The 16,106-nt window shown below is 39.4% G+C and overlaps 1 protein-coding gene across 1 annotated transcript in view; it reads left to right on the top strand.

Annotated features, from left to right (window-relative positions):
• Agpat5 (1-acylglycerol-3-phosphate O-acyltransferase 5) overlaps positions 1 to 10,294 on the top strand; it is a 48,412-nt gene extending 38,118 nt beyond the window's left edge. Inside the window, exons 5-8 of the mRNA XM_028882065.2 lie at positions 997 to 1,087; positions 4,213 to 4,374; positions 5,906 to 6,029; positions 8,647 to 10,294. Coding sequence (XP_028737898.1) covers positions 997 to 1,087; positions 4,213 to 4,374; positions 5,906 to 6,029; positions 8,647 to 8,872 — 603 coding nt within the window. The 3' untranslated portion in view covers positions 8,873 to 10,294. The remainder of the gene's footprint in view (positions 1 to 996; positions 1,088 to 4,212; positions 4,375 to 5,905; positions 6,030 to 8,646) is intronic.
• Positions 10,295 to 16,106: the final 5,812 nt, after the last annotated feature.

Here is a 16,106-nt window from a genome sequence, read left to right on the forward strand (position 1 = left end):
TCAGAAGAAACATTGCTTCTTCTACTAGCTGTGTAGGGAAATAGTATTGTTGGGGATCATTTGAGCATGGACAAATGGACATAGTTTCCTCTCATGAATCCCTATCCTATTGTTTTCTATAATATTGTGTTTACTTGGCGAGTTTGTCTGTTGGCCACCAATTAAAAAGTGTTTTTACATCACTCAGTTCTCAAGTAGAAGTTTTCTTTTACATGGCCTTAACATTTTTATTTTTACTTTCCTAAGATAATTAAATATAAAAACATATCAATTGATGACTTAGTATCTATCTTGATACTTCGTTTTGTTTGCAGATACTGCATTCTCAGTTTTATGTATGAGTATGAGGTGGCTTAAAGTAAATGATGTAAAAAACACTCGGAGAGCTCTATAAAATGGAATATTGTAGGAGCCTTTTGAAACGCAAATACTAAATTCATAAGCAGTTTTCAGATAGATGTAGTTAGCCTTGATACTTAAGGACATTGCTAGCTACACTCCTGTAATGGTGGAAGATTGAAGGTTGGATATGATGAGTGTGCTCTGTGTGTGTTTGTGCAGACATACAGCAGATTCCACTAACATGTAGAGTTAATATGTGCTAATAAAATTTTAATATATGCAAAAATATTTAAAAATCACAGTTTATTTTTGGGAACTGGAGGTGGGTGATCATTTATCACAGGGCAGCGTTTTGTGTCCAGATTTTATATTAGTGACTAACTAGCATGTTCTAAAACTTTTAAAAACAGTTTTAGATTTTTAAAGATTGGCTTTACCATAAATGTAGAACTACGTTTTATTACAGCCCATGTTGTGGTCAGCCTTAATTGAATCTGCATTTTGGGTTACTCTGCTAAAAGTAAAGGTTGTTTATACATGAGTACATGTTTTCTCACCCTATGAAACACTACCGCAACAGTAACAGTTGGAATTGCTAAGTCAGTGCTAACAACAGTGGACTCACGCAAACTCAAGTTCATTTGTGCCCCACAGATGTATCTTGTGATTTTTCCAGAGGGAACAAGGTATAACAGAACACAGACAAAACGCCTTTCAGCCAGTCAGGCATTTGCTGCTCAACGAGGTGAGTCAAAGTTTGACTATTCAGAAAAATACTTTTTAAGGAAAATGATCTTTGTTTTCTTTAGATTCTTTCTTCCTGGAGAACATCTGTTTCTTCCTTTTTTTTCTTTTTAAGATTATTTATTTATTTATTTATTTATTTATTTATTTATTTATTATGTATACAGTGTTCTGCCTGCATGTCAGAAGAGGGCACCAGATCTCATTGTAGATGGTTGTGAGCCACGATGTGTGGTTGCTGGAAATTGAACTCAGGACCTCTGGAAGAGCTCCATAACCCCTGAGCTATATCCAGTCCATGAGAATATGTGTTTCTCTTAAGAACTGAATGAAAGAATGTCTGATCTTTTACAGAGTTAAGTAGATTCTTAGTAATTTGTGTTGTAGAGGTTAGATTCACATGCTTGTTGTGGCACATATTCCCATGCTGTGAATTGAGTTAAAATGTAAGTAAATGGTTATTCAGAGAAAGTGCACTTTTGTGAGTGACTCAGTATAAAAACTGGTGTATAGCAAAAATCAACATACACAAATATATATGTATCATACAGAAATACAGCTGTATGTGTAATAATCAGAGGGTGGATGTCAGATGCCACAGCAGGCAGGTCTGTTAGTGATGGCTAAGCTAATGTTAAGAGGCAGTAGAAAGACCAAGAAGACTGGATTTGCTCACTCCATGAAGACAGAGCTCATTATGTGCCATAGCTGTATGTTTAAGAAGCATGCGTTAGGGAGCAAACCCATGTGCCATCTCAGCCATCTCACTAGCCCCACTGAGCCCATTTGTTTCTGCCTCTCATTCTGAAACATCAGCAACCCTATTTGTTTTCCCCTTTCTCTGGCCATTAAGAATATCATAAACTCTCTGCTTTCTTAGTTAGGATTCCCATTGCTTTGATAAAATACCATGACCCAAAGCAACCTGGGGAGGAAAGGGTTTGTTTCAGCCTGTAGTTCTACATCATAGTCCATCTTTGAGGGCAGACAGCAGAAATTCAAACAGGCAGGAACCTGGAGGCAAGCACTGATGCAGAGACCATGGAGGAGTGCTGCTCGTTGGCTTACTCCTCATGACTTGCTCAACTTGCTTTCTTATAGCCCCTAGGACCACCATCCTAGATGTGGCATTGCCCACCATGAGCTGGGCCCTCCCACATTGGTCATCAATCAAAAAAAATGCACTCTAGGATGGCCTACAGGCAAACTCTTCTGGAGGCATTGTCTTAATTGACAGTCCCTCTTCCCAGATGACTCTAACCTGTGTCCTGTCACTGAGCCACCACTGTGTCTCTGAGGGTGAACCTTGACCAAAGGGTTTAGTAGTAAAGGGAAGGTAGGTTGTCTCTATTCAGCTCCCTATTTTACCAGATATGCCAAGTATAACTGCTTTTGACCCCATATTTGACCCCATTTCTGAAGTGTGTTTTATAGAACAGAATAATTGAGGAGATCTGGAGACAAAAGCAAAGCAGAGTAAATACCAGAGCAGGTGCTGGATAGTCCATGGGGGGCGGTATTTATTTTTGTCTATTTTTTTTAGACAATTTTCTCTTTTTTTAATATTAGGGTTTTGCTTTGTTTTGTTTTATTTTGGTTTTGGTTTTTTGAGAACAAAAACAACACAGTTTCTCTGTGTTGTCCTGGCTGTCCTGGAACTCGGATCTGTAGACCAGGCTGGCCTCGAACTCACAGAGATCTATCTGCCTCTGCCTCCCGAGTGCTGGGATTAAAGGCATGCACCACCACCGCCTGGCTTAATTATTAGTTTTTTAAATTAGTCCATAAAATATGGGTTCATTATGGCATTTTCGTACAAGTCCCTTAAGTCTATGTCTAGGAATTGGATAAATACACTATGAAGGATCAGTTAGCTAATGACTTCACATTTCAGGAGAGTGTGTACCACATCTTGCTTCAGAACTGAGAAGCACTTGGTTGGGATCACAATTCTTTCTGCATGAAGACTAGAGGGGACATGCTCTCTGACTTAGGATGGAGGTTTCCTTGTATGTAATCACAGAAGGGCTAGGCTTTGTCTTAGTTGTAGACATAGTTTGTGTGGTTGGAATAATTGAACAATTGAATTGGACTGGGTGTTAGTAGGTACAGACAGGCAAGAATTTTCTGTGAGTTTTTTCTCCTCATATGTTGATACCACATCTAACCCTCCTTTTGGGGCTTCCAGTCCTAATCATCTAATAAAAATACTGGTTGAGCCAGAAATGGTAGTGCATCCCTGTGATCCCAGCGCCTAGATCTAAGGTGGGAGCATCAGAAATTTGAGGCCAGCCTGGGTCTGTCTAAAAAAAAAAAAAATCTGGTTAAGGTAACATGCAAGTTTGACAGTGTATGCTTATCAAAGTCCTGAGACGGGATGGTCTCCAGTAGCAAAGAAGGACTTAGCTGACAAGAAATGTTCCCCAGCTTGGTTGACTTTTCAGACTTTGGTACAAGTTTGTGAATAAATTATACTCCTTCTGCCCTGGGGACTGAAGTCAGACATGTGGTTGTGGGAATCATTTTCTTTCCCACACCACCCAGCATTTTAAAAATTCTTCTGTAGACAGTCCCACCATACTGTAGCTGTTCTTCCTTAAGTAGCCACTTTCCCTGGAGAAAGGCAGTAGAAATTTCAAATCGAGTTCTCCCTAATCACTGTTCAGATTACATAGTAAGACCTAGTGTTTCCTGTGAACTTGTCAGTCCACACTCAAGTCAAAAGAGGAAGCAGCAGAAGAGAGTGGAGGGAATGATGAATTCTTCTCCTAAGAAAATCTGATTAGCAAGATGTTGTTGCCCTTCTGTGGTATCTTTCCTACCAGGGTTACCAAAGAGAAGGGTCCCAGTGGGTCATAAGCTTCCTGAGGACCACCTTCCATCAGGAGGTCTCATTCATGTAGAAGGTTAATGAATATATGTTCAGTGCTTTTTGACCTAAGTAAAGATGGTAATGCAGGAGAGCATTCTAAGTATATAGCCAGCTCATAGATGTGAGGTTAGGGCATAAACTTTAATTCCTGGCTATTTGTGGTAGCTAAGGACTTACTTAGCTAAATAAGTAATTTAGATGTTGAACTTAATGTATTCCTAATCATGACCACACTGAATCCACCTGCTTTTTAGGCCTTCCAGTATTAAAGCACGTGCTGACACCAAGAATAAAGGCAACTCACGTTGCTTTTGATTCTATGAAGAATCATTTAGATGCAATTTACGATGTCACAGTGGTTTACGAAGGGACTGAGAAAGGGTCAGGAAAATACTCGAACTCACCGTCCATGACTGGTAAGTCCATATTTCCGTGTGTTGGAGGCTGAGTAGTACATGATACAGGTAAGATATAAACTCTTTTCTTTTCTTTCTTTATTGTTTTAATTGGTGAGTGTACTCACTGCTTTACTGGGGAAGTATGGTGTCTTGCTATTTAGCTCTAGCCTCGAATTTGCAATCCTCCTGATTCAGCTACCCCTGTGTTACGATTGTATAGCCCCTCAGATGGCTTCCTTTATTTCACTTACTGGTGGGTACTAATGTATATCATTTGAAATTTACTCATCATTCTAAATTTCACGTGTCTGATGAGTCTGTGGAGGTCTTTAACCTGGCTTCTTTCTGCCAGAGGTTCACATATGAAACTGGAAAGATCTACAAAGATATGAGGACAAGCTGCTCAGCTAGCAGTGTCAAGGAGTACAGTGATGGTCAGTGTAGCCTTGAACCTTCTTCTTTTGTTGTTTTTGTTTTGTTTGGCTTGGTTTGGTTTTATTTTTCAATACAGGGTCCCACTGTGTTGCTCTGGCTCTCCTGGAACTCAACTATGTAGACCAAGCTGCCCTGGAACTCAAGCTCCTACATCCAGCTCGCCCCCTTCTTTTAATGTTTTTTTTGTCTTGAACCTTCTTTATAGCATGTTTGGGAAGGACATTTGTATTATTGGACAAGAAGAAATTGTGCCTTTTCAAGCATGTGCTATATTTTAACCAAAGGGTTTTGAGTGAGAAAAGTTGAAGTAACTATAGCCACAAAGTCAACATTTGAACATGGGAACAGGTGAATAAAGGAGTGGTAAAAGATTCTGGCCCTTTCAGAGTATTCGTTTTAGAGAGGGGAAAGAGGGAGAGAGGAGAGAGACATATTTGCCACATGCAAAGAGCTCTCTTATAATCCCAGTACTACGGAGGAAGGGGCAGAAGGCAGACGTGCTCTAAGAAATGTCTGCACACCACAGTGTGACGAAGACTTCAAGTTTATTTTTTAAAAAATCTGCGGTCCCTGGCTCCACACATTCCCTTTGTATTAAATACTTCCCTAGCACTCATCTTTATCTTCATGTTAAGCTGTAGGAACATGAAGCAGTTTGATGGTCAAAACCAGCCAGCTTTCTTACATATACTTTGAGGAAGGAATCAGCTTTGAAAGTAAAAGAGAGAAAGCATTAAAACATAAAAGATTTTAACTTTTAACTATTTTAAAAATTAATTTTTAAGTTAGTATACAAAGTAATAGGTTTCATTAGGACATTTCCATTAGGAGGGATGGCTGCTTCTCAAGTTCAGTGTTAGTCAGTGATAGCCGACACAGAGTTAGCAAGTGCTGTGGGCTAATATGGATGGATTTTTCAACCCAAGCTTAATACTGCAAGTCATTAGTTTATAGTTGTTTTGTTTTTTGGTTTTGTTTTTTTGTTTGTTTGGGTTTTTTGTTTGTTTGTTTTCCAGCTTTTTGGGTCTTTATCGCTTTGTTTTCATTGTAAGTTACATTATATAATCATGAATTCTAGAGTAGTAAGACCTGAAATCTTTTTCTTCTTTGTTAGGGTTTCTCTGCAAACAGTATCCCAAACTTCATATTCACTTTGATCGTATAGACAAAAATGAAGTTCCAGAGGAACAAGAACACATGAAAAAATGGCTTCATGAGCGTTTTGAGATAAAAGATAAGTAAGTGGTAACAGTTGCAGCATTCAGAAACTTCAGTTCAACTAAATTTCACTACGGTAACCAATTTGAAAAGGAGGTGTTTTCATTACTTAGGAAATACTAATTGAACTTGCATAGATAAGGCCTTACATACTTCCTATGTAACACATTTAATGCATTGCCCTTGTATAAAAATTAACTTTAACATTTCTACATCAGTACAGCTTTTGGTCTCTGTACAGTGATAACTCAACATGGTCAACTGGGAGGCCTTTATCCAAAGCTAATGGCACAGCTAAAGTGAAGCTAAAGTTTGTCTTGTTTCAAGAATGCTTTTGATGAACTCGGGTTGAATCTTACTCTGTCCTTACGTGCTCTTGTTTTAAACTGTTATGAGTCACTGTAAAGATCATGTCATGGTGGCCTACTGTAGTGTTATCTGGGCAGTAGGCTGCTCTGGGATAAGATGTAAAGGAAGAGCCTTTCTTCTGTGCTAGCTACACAAGAACAGCAAGGCTGTGCACATGGAGACTTTGAAGTACAGGTGAGCACAACACCAGTGTGCTGTGGGAAGAGCAAGGGCAGTTGATATTTTCATAATGATATTGTCTCCTTTCTTGAGTTAGTAAAAATAATACTGCAAGTATAGCCGTTTGAAAATGAAACTTCATATTAGATTTATGCATTGAGTTGTCAAGTGTTAGTACCTGACATAATTTTTCAGCCCATCAATTTAAGATCGCTTTGGTGATGGAACAGTTTAAGAAGACTTATGTATCTTAATATAAAAATGTATTTTCAGAAAAGGACTGGACAGTGTTTAATATCCACCTGTTTGTGTTACAGACACTTAACATGTGTAACTGTTTTTTTTTTTTTTTAATTCTTTGGATCTTTTGCTCTTTGGAGCTCGCCACCCAGCTCCCAAATAAATCACACAGAGGCTTATTCATTCTTATGAATGCCTGGCCTTAGCTTGGCTTGTTTCTAGCCAGCTTTTCCTAATTTAAATTATCCCATCTACTTTAGGCCCTCTGGGCTTTTGCCATTTTCTATCTCTGTATGCCTTCCTTCTTACTCCATGGCTTGCTGTATGGCTGAGTAGCTGGCCCCTGGAGTCCTCTTCTCTTCTTTTCTTTTGTATGTCAATCTTTTCCTCCTAGATTTCTCTTCCTATCTATTCTCTCTGCCTCCAGCCCTGCCTGTCCTTTCTCCTGCCTCACTATTGGCTGTTCAGCACTTTATTAGACCATCAGGTGTTTTAGACAGGCACAGTAACACAACTTCAGAGTCAGACAAATGCAACATAAAGTAATGCAACACATCTTTACATCATTAAGCAAATGTTCCACCGCATAAACAAATAAACACCTTAAAATAATATTCTACAACAAACATGTACTCATCATTACCTCTGTGAATGTGCCCATAAGGCAATAGGAATATTTCCTTTGTTGCATGTGCTGCAGCTATAATCTTACATGTTTTAAGTCAGAGGGGAGAATGAATGAACTATGCTCTTTATTTGTCTTATCTGTTTTTATAATTACATGGGAATAAGAACTTTGGGGAGGTGTCTTAGTCACTGTTCTGTTGCTGCGAGGAGACACCATGACCAAAGCAACTCTTAAAAGAGAAAGAATTTAATTAGGTACTTCCTTATGGCTTCAGAGGTTTAGACCATTATCATCATCATGGGGAGCATGGGAGCATTCAGACAGGAATGGTGCTGGAGAAGTAGTTGAGAGTTAAATTCTGATCCACAGGCAATAGAGACTGAACCTGGCATGGACTTTTGAAACCTCAAAGCCCACCCCCAGTGACACGTTTCTTCTAACAGGGCCACACCTACTCATCCAATAAGCATTCAAATATAGGAACCTGTGGGGGACATTCTTATTCAAACTGTCACAGGATGAAAACTCCATGTATGTTTTAAGAATTTCTTTTTAACTTCTTTGAAAGCTTATTTTCAGAGATTAGATCTAGGGGCTCACACATGATAGGCAAGTGCTCTGCTATTGAGCTATAGCCTCAACCCTTTTCTTTACTTCTCATGGGCTGAGAGCTATGGGAGGAAGGAGTGGAAGTAGTCACTAGTCATATGAGTCAGGTTGCTATAGCTTTTTACAGATGGAACACAAATGGGGCTGGAGTGGTTGGTGGCTCAGCAGTTAAGAGCTCTGCCAGAGGACCTGGGTTCAGTTCCCAGCACCCACATGGTGGCTCACAATTGTCTGTAACTCCTATTCAAGTGGATCTGACACCCTCTCTGGCCTTTGGAGGCATTAGACACACACGCACATGGTACACACACAAGCAAAACACCCATACACGTAAAATAAAAGCAAATGTGTGTGTGTGTGTGTGTGTCTCCCAAAGTCTTCATCAAAGGCTTGTACCAAGTGTTTTGTGTTTCACTTCCTGTGTGGTAAGGATAAGCTACAATACTGTAAACCAGTAGTGAGCTCCCTGCTGAGCTGCCTCTGATGTCTCTTCTCCTACCTGGGTTTTCTAATGAACTGTACTTGCTCAGCAAGTAATTAGTATCCAGTAGATGATTTTTGTTTGCTTGTTTCAACACCAAAATGTCCAAAACTGAAAATACCAATTCTGTTGTTTTTCTCTCTGGCCACAGGTTGCTCGTAGAATTCTATGATTCACCAGATCCAGAAAGAAGAAACAAATTTCCTGGGAAAAGTGTTCATTCCAGACTAAGTGTCAAGAAGACTCTACCTTCAGTGTTGGTCTTGGGTAGTCTGACTGCTGTCATGCTCATGACGGAGTCTGGAAGGAAACTGTATGTGGGCACCTGGTTGTATGGAACCCTCCTTGGCTGCCTATGGTTTGTTATTAAAACATAAGCAAGGAGCGGGCTCTAGTCATGTCTCTTACTGATGGCTACACATTACGTCACATTGTTTCCTGAATTAAATAAGAAGTTTTTTAAAAGCCTTGTTGATTGAACACTGGATAAAATAGAATTAGTGACCACAGCCAACATGCGTTGATTTGGGGCAAACACACGTGGCTTTTCAGGTGCTGGGATTGCTGGAAACATGAAAGTTAAGTGGAGTTTATGCTATTTTTCATGTTCTTCATGAACTGATATCCACTTGTGAAGATTATTTGGATTATATAATTTGATGTTGTTTGTAATTCAGATGGCTGTATTTTAACATTACTTTGTAGCATATTTCACTATATTGGTTATCTTCCATTTTGATTACTTGGCAGCTCAAACTCTTTATCACTAAAGTATTTTATATTTTTAAGCTATGTGATGCTGGGTTTTTGTTAAATTTTGCAAGTCAACGAAAGATACTGTAATTATGTGTTGAGATGTTCAAAGAAAAAGGTGAGAAATATTCATGGCAGAAAAGGTCTGTCTATTGTATATTTTTATTATATTGCTCTATTTAGCTACTTTTCTTTATATTTACAAAGTAACAAACATTTCTAATATTTATTAAAATTGCTTAAGTTGCATACCCCCCATTCTACAGAGAATAATGTGTAAAGTGTCAGAATAGAGTTGAAGCTCTGTTATAACTGTCTCATTTGGCAGAGCTTTAAATAGCCCAGCGTCTGAGCTGCTGAGGTAGTGCCTCCCAGCATCTGTGCTGTGAGTGCTTATAAACTGAGGGTTCCTGTTACGTTCATATCAGACTGGACATCCACAGAGCTCTAGGTGGTGGAGGTTGGCCAGCATCCTGACTCTGTCCTAGCACGTGCCTTCTGCCTGTCTCCCTCTGCTTTGGCACTGCATTTGGTCTGAGCGTGTGCACTCTGGTTGCTTGCTGCTTGTTCCAGCCCCTGCCCTCTGGCTTGGTGTCCTGCAGTGGTGCTGTTCATTGTCTGGGTGCAGGCAGTGCTGCCCGGCTCAGAGGGCATTTCCCTGGCTCCTGTGGGTGAGCCTCCTTGGCTGCTGCAGAAGCGGTTTGCATTTGTTTATGTCAAGAAATGTCAGGATTGGGTAAACGTCATTTCTCTTTAGTTTTCATGGACCCACACTGTTGATACATATCACCTGTGAACAAGAGCTACCTTCCAGGACCAAATCACACTGTTCTCAGTTGTAGAACAGTGTATCCTATGGAAGGAGGCTTACTAAAATTTGATTTGCTGTATTTTTATGTTGTGATTTAAGCATGATTGCCTACTAGTCCTTTAAGGTAACATTTCTGCATACGTCATACAGATTTTTGTCACAAAATTATTATACCAATGATCGAGTTGAAATACACCATTTTAATCACAATAAATTTTTTTTAATTGAGGGAAAATTTGCCTCTTATATTGTTTTCCTAAAACCAGAAAATAGGCCTTTTTAAATGTCTTTGAAGTGTCATGTGCTGTCACTTGGTTTCTGTGTTTGTGTATTCATATATGGATATGTATATTAACATAAATATGTATATCCATATATGAATATGCATATCCATATACGAGTATGTATATTCACATATGGATATACATGTTCACATGTGGATATGTATATTCATATGCAGTACACATACATCCACAGAATATAGTGGCCTAAAAACAAAAAAAACTTGTTCGTCATGTTACTGTGCCGAATTGTAATCATCTTTTACTTAAAAAATGAAGTGGAGATCAATCTTACATCTTAGCTAAATATGTTTTCTTAGCGGTCCTATTAGAGCTTATTTTGACCAGATCAAAATCAGTACAAGTTATGAGACTTTAGACATGGCTGAGGGCTGGAGAAGCAGCTCAGCAGTTAAGAGCAATTACCGTTCTTGCAGAGGGTTCAGTTCCCAGCGCCTGCATGGAGGCTCACAAAAACCTATAATTCCAGCTCAGTTGGAATCAGACACATTCTCTGGCCTCTGTGAAGAGCCACATGCACATGCATACATACATACATACACATAAATTAAAACAGATCTTTAAATATTATGTGTATGCTGTGCATTTGAATTTTAGAAGACAGCACCATTAGAATTACATGGGTATAACTGGTTCTTTTTAAACAGAGCAAAGCGGTCTGCATATGATCTTTTGAACGTTAGCACTGTACTTACTCTTCTCGAGAGCAGTCAATGTGGTAATTGGAAATAAATTGTATCAAAATGTTTGAAAAATTAGAAGCATCTCTTCAACATGTTAATTTTGACTTGACATAACTATTTTCTGAAAATTAACAGCCTACCTGTGAATCCGTTCATATAATATAATTTAAGATTTTATTTATATTACTGTTGAATTGCAGCTGAGGGGCTACAATAGCTTTTCGTTATAAGAGTGCCATCAGTGTGCATGCTTTTATGTTTTTCAGAAAGGGTATTTGGATGAAAGTAAGAAATAAAATCTCATTACTCTCGTGTCTGTGCTGTCTAACATTTCATGACTCAGGTATGCATAAAAGGTTTAGTGATTAGTTCTGCATTCCAACTTTATAAAGCTACAATTATTTTTTAAATATTGAACAAAGTTTAAAAAAAATACATTGAAATACCCAAACAGTGAAGCAATACGATAGTTGGACTATATTAGCTAATTTTCCTACTTTAGAGGATATGTGCCCGTGTTTGTGGTTGGCAGTTCGGGGATCAGCAGGTGACCCCCGGGAAGCATGTCAGGTGTCATTCAACAAGGCTATAAATAAAAGTGCTAATCTGGCCAGTTCTTAGACACTTGGTGGCTTCTTCCATATTTTTTTTTCTATGTGATTTTCTTTTTTACTTAGAGTAGTATCAGTTTTTTTTTTATTGTTTATATATACGTTATTTTCCCCTTTATAATATAAAATGCTTTATCAACCAAATGATCTAACTAGATTAGCTATTAAGAAAAAAACTAGAAATTAAAATCTGCCAAAATGTAGGCATAAAGTAACTGACTCCTAATTGTGTACCAGATTCACATTTGAGACAGAAATGTCTCACAAGATAGTAAGGTCAAGTATAAAATATTAAAAATGAGTTTTAACCTTACAAATTGTTTTTGAAGTGCTGAGATTGAAGACTGGGTATAAGGTTTTCTGGCAGGCTCTCCAGCACTGGTTTATGGAATGTTAACGTATCTACAGGCAGGCTGGTGTCTCCTTGTTGTCTTTTAGACTGAAGATTGCCAGACTTAAAATATTACCAGTTGCATAAAATTTGCATTATAGACTGAATATGTAACATTTAAGCATTAGTGTGAAAATCTGTACTCTGATGAAACTAACATTTGGTATATTCAGATAATTAGATATTATGTAGGTAAAGTATTTATGTGATTGACTGAATTTAAAACGTCTTATTCAGCTATCATGGGTAAAAGCTGGGTGTTGTGGCACATGGCTGCAGTCAAGGTACTCAGAAAACCCAGGCAGGAGGATAGCTGCAATTTGGAGGTCAGCCTGCTCTACGTAGCAAGTTCCAGACTAGCCAGGACTCCATACTGAGATCCTCTTTACCCTGTCCACACAGACAAAAGAAGTTATATAGAGAATCACTTTGAATTTAGTTGTAGTGTTTTTGTTAAGATTTTATTTGAGGGGCTGGAGAGATGGCTCAGAGGTTAAGAGCGCTGGCTGCTCTTCCAGAGGGCCAGGTTTGATTCTCAGAACTCACATGGCAGTAACTGAAGTTACAATATGTAACTCCAGTTCCAGGGGATCTGACACTCTCACACAGACACACATGCAGGCAAAACACAAGCACACATAAAATAAAAATAAATAAGTTATAAAAAATGTTTAAAAATATTTAATTTGATGTGTATTTTTAGTTTGCATATGCTGAGGTAGATCTGTTGGTTTTGGTAAACAGGGAGTCATACATGGAGTTTTATTAGGGACCAGAAATCTATCTGTCATAATGTACCTTATTTAACACTTATATGTATTATTTATGTAATTTAACTACACTTGATTGTTACCCAAGCAGAGAAGTTCCTTGGAAGAGCTGCTTCCAATAGAAATCTGCCATCAGAGCAGATGCTCAGTATATTCCTTTTGATGATGAGACAGGCCAATGTTTCCTCCAGACTATTGGTATGTGATTTATATCTGAATAGATAAATAACAAAGATATGTTCTACAATTTCATAAATCCTCATCTGTAAAACAAAATGGGAATACTGCTGACACAGTCTGTTTCTGAAGTGATCAAGTAATCAAGTTCTGAAGTAATCAAGAAGTACTTGATAACTGCATTTCCTTATGCAGCTTCAGAATAAATCCTGAAAGAGTCCCTGGGTTCACTGGTGCTTTGTAATTCAGCACAAGGGAAAATACGAACCTCAATTTTTTTGATAATAAAAATCTACTGACAAAAAGTTACATTGTTAGATAAAGTGTGTTTGTGTTTTATGTGTATATGTATGTTTTATTGCAAGATGTAGCTATAAAGCCATATTATTTCAGGTATGTATTTTGTTGGAGATTTGCTGAGTTCACTGTGTGCCAGGCACTGCTGAACCTCTCTCTTGTAGGCACCACCCTATCTGATCCATGAGTAGTGAGTCTGCAGGCAGGCCACTACATGTTGAGTCCTTCTACCACTGGGTAGCCATCCAACCTTGGACAACTTTCAATAAACTGTGCCCCAATTTTATCACCTGTAGAACACTGCTAAGATGTTAGCCACAAAGGATTGTTGAAACCAAATGAGTTACTACAGATAAAACAGCCAATGCAGAGCGTCGGGAGAACACAGCAGATGTTAATGCAGGTTCATCTCTTGTCCTCATAGATGACTTTTGGGGCAGACCGAGCTTGAGTGAAGTCACATCAAACCCACAGTACTGTGATGTAATCTAATCCTTTCCTCTTTCACAAAGAGACGATGGGGTGTGAAAGAGGATGGTCCTGGTTGTGGTACAGAGTGTAGGTTTTGTTTAGGATTTAATCAAGTGATATGGAGGTATGACAAAGGGAAGAACATCTCCATCCTTTATAAGTCGCTGGGCCTCTCAACCACTGCTGGATAGAAGGTGGATCTTCAGGGCTGGGTGGGCCTGACTGCTCCTGCTGAGGCTCAGGTGAAGAGAATGGCATGTCCTCTGCAGTGATGCCTGAGGAGTTCCTCCTAGCATTCTGCACTAAGGAAAATCCTAGACTAAGTCTGTGCTGATGTAACCTTCAGGACAGGCCTGTTGGCACTTTCCTTTATCTGTAGTGGGGAGTGTGCTGAATTCTGTTGGGGAGGTCAGTGTGGTGATGACTCCATGGAGTTCGGATTCTATATATAACGTTTCACTCAGCTCAGCTCTACTTGTCAGAAGTGTGGGTAAATGTTGTTCATTATTTTCTGATATATATTGGAACTCAGAATTGTCAGAAATGTTTATTATTAAACATTTTTCCTTGTCACTTAAAACCATACCTATATATTGACTTCTATTCTATGCCTGCATGAGCCACTTTCTGCCTGGACCAGGAGTAATTTCGATAATTGTCTGGACATCTACCATATTTCCACTTGCTAACATTCTTATTTGTTCGAGGCCTCTTCCCTTCCACTTTCTTACCTGCACTGTCCCTTCACTATGCTGCAGAAATAGCAGAGAAAGCCCTCTTGTCTCCTAGCCCTGTCATGGTCTCTGCTCCCTTGCTGGAATGGAAAACAACCAACAGCTAGTGTGGCAACCGTCTTTTCTCTTTGTAATAGAAATGAGAGAAGCTAACTTGCATTGAAGAACCGGGGTACCTCTGTGTCACTGTCTTTCCCCCACCTCATTTCTCCCGGGGAAACCCATTATAGTTTGGGTGGCCGGAAGTCCTGTTCAAGGTGGCAGCTCCTGTGGTACAGTGAGGGCCTTATTGCTGAGTTGTGGGAGGCCAAAGGGAAAAGGGACCAGGCTATCCCAAGTCCCTTGATGGCATTACTTCATTCGTGAGGGCTCCACCTAGTGCCCAACCCTTCCGAAGACCCTTCTTTTCAACCTTGTGACATTGCTGATTAAGTTTTCAGTGCTTGAATTTCGGAGCGACATTCAGACCATGGTAAACCCCTCATGATCACCGAGTCAGATACTTGGGAGGTTCTTAAGGAGTTCTGAAGGAACTACTTTTAAAAGTAGATAGCCTTCCTGATGAGGTTGGATTGGGGTCCTGCTATATACAACTCCCCTCCCCTCAGAATGAACAACTTGAACAGCTGGTTTCTTTTCCAAAGCACTGTAGAGTTGGATTCATCTATTATTAGGGACCCAAGTTCTCCTCTGACTGCACCGCTAGCCTCAGCCTCACAAAATGTACTTCATAGGCCATAGTGGTTGCCAGAGGCCCACAATCACCTCTCATTAAAGCCAGCAAAGGAAACAGTAAAGGACAAAGGGATGCCTGTGTCCCTCTAAGGCATTTCCGGAGAGTTCCTAGTGTTTCTACTTAGAGTTCCTGACTAGGACTTATTTGCAAAGGTTTATTTAGCTGCAAGGGAAGTTGAAAAGTGAAATCTTCAGCACTGCTACCCCAAACAGAATTGAAGATCTGAAGGATGAAAATGTTCTGAGAAGAGTGGCAATGTTCACAGTCCTTTGAGTATAAATGCTGAAGATTACTTTTAAATGGATATGGTGAATTTTACCAGTCAAATCAGTAGAGCAGGCTGGGGATGTGGTTAAGTTGGTACAGTGCTTGCCTAGCATAGAACACCATAATTTGATCCCTGGCACCACATAAACATGCTGTGGTAACACTAATCCCAAGCACTCAGCTTGCAGATGCAGGAGGATTAGAAATTCAGGGTCATCCTCAGCTAAATAGTGAGTTGGAGACCACCTTGGGTAACTCCCTGCTGCAGCCCGAAGGAATATATCATAAGAACTCAGGGAATTCCTCCAGAGGAAGCCAAATCCCAAGGAGTTTTTGGTGTTATTTGGCTTGTTATATATCAGCTGTATTCTGTTAGGAAAATCATGTGTGCCTTCATAGTTTTCCCAATTGACTTTTCCCTAAGAAGGACTAACAGTGTGGACTGATCACTCTCTGGACATACACATTCCAGGTATTTGGAGAACAGCCTTGGGAAAGGCTTTCTCTGGAATCAGATGTCTCTGGAATCAGATATCACTTAGCCACTTTCAAGGACTACAGGAAACACCACCCAGGTGGGCGCCCAACTTCCGAGGACTGACAATGAT

This window comes from Peromyscus leucopus, chromosome 17 (genome assembly GCF_004664715.2).
Source record: "Peromyscus leucopus breed LL Stock chromosome 17, UCI_PerLeu_2.1, whole genome shotgun sequence".
In the NCBI taxonomy this organism is placed as follows: Eukaryota; Metazoa; Chordata; class Mammalia; order Rodentia; family Cricetidae; genus Peromyscus; species Peromyscus leucopus.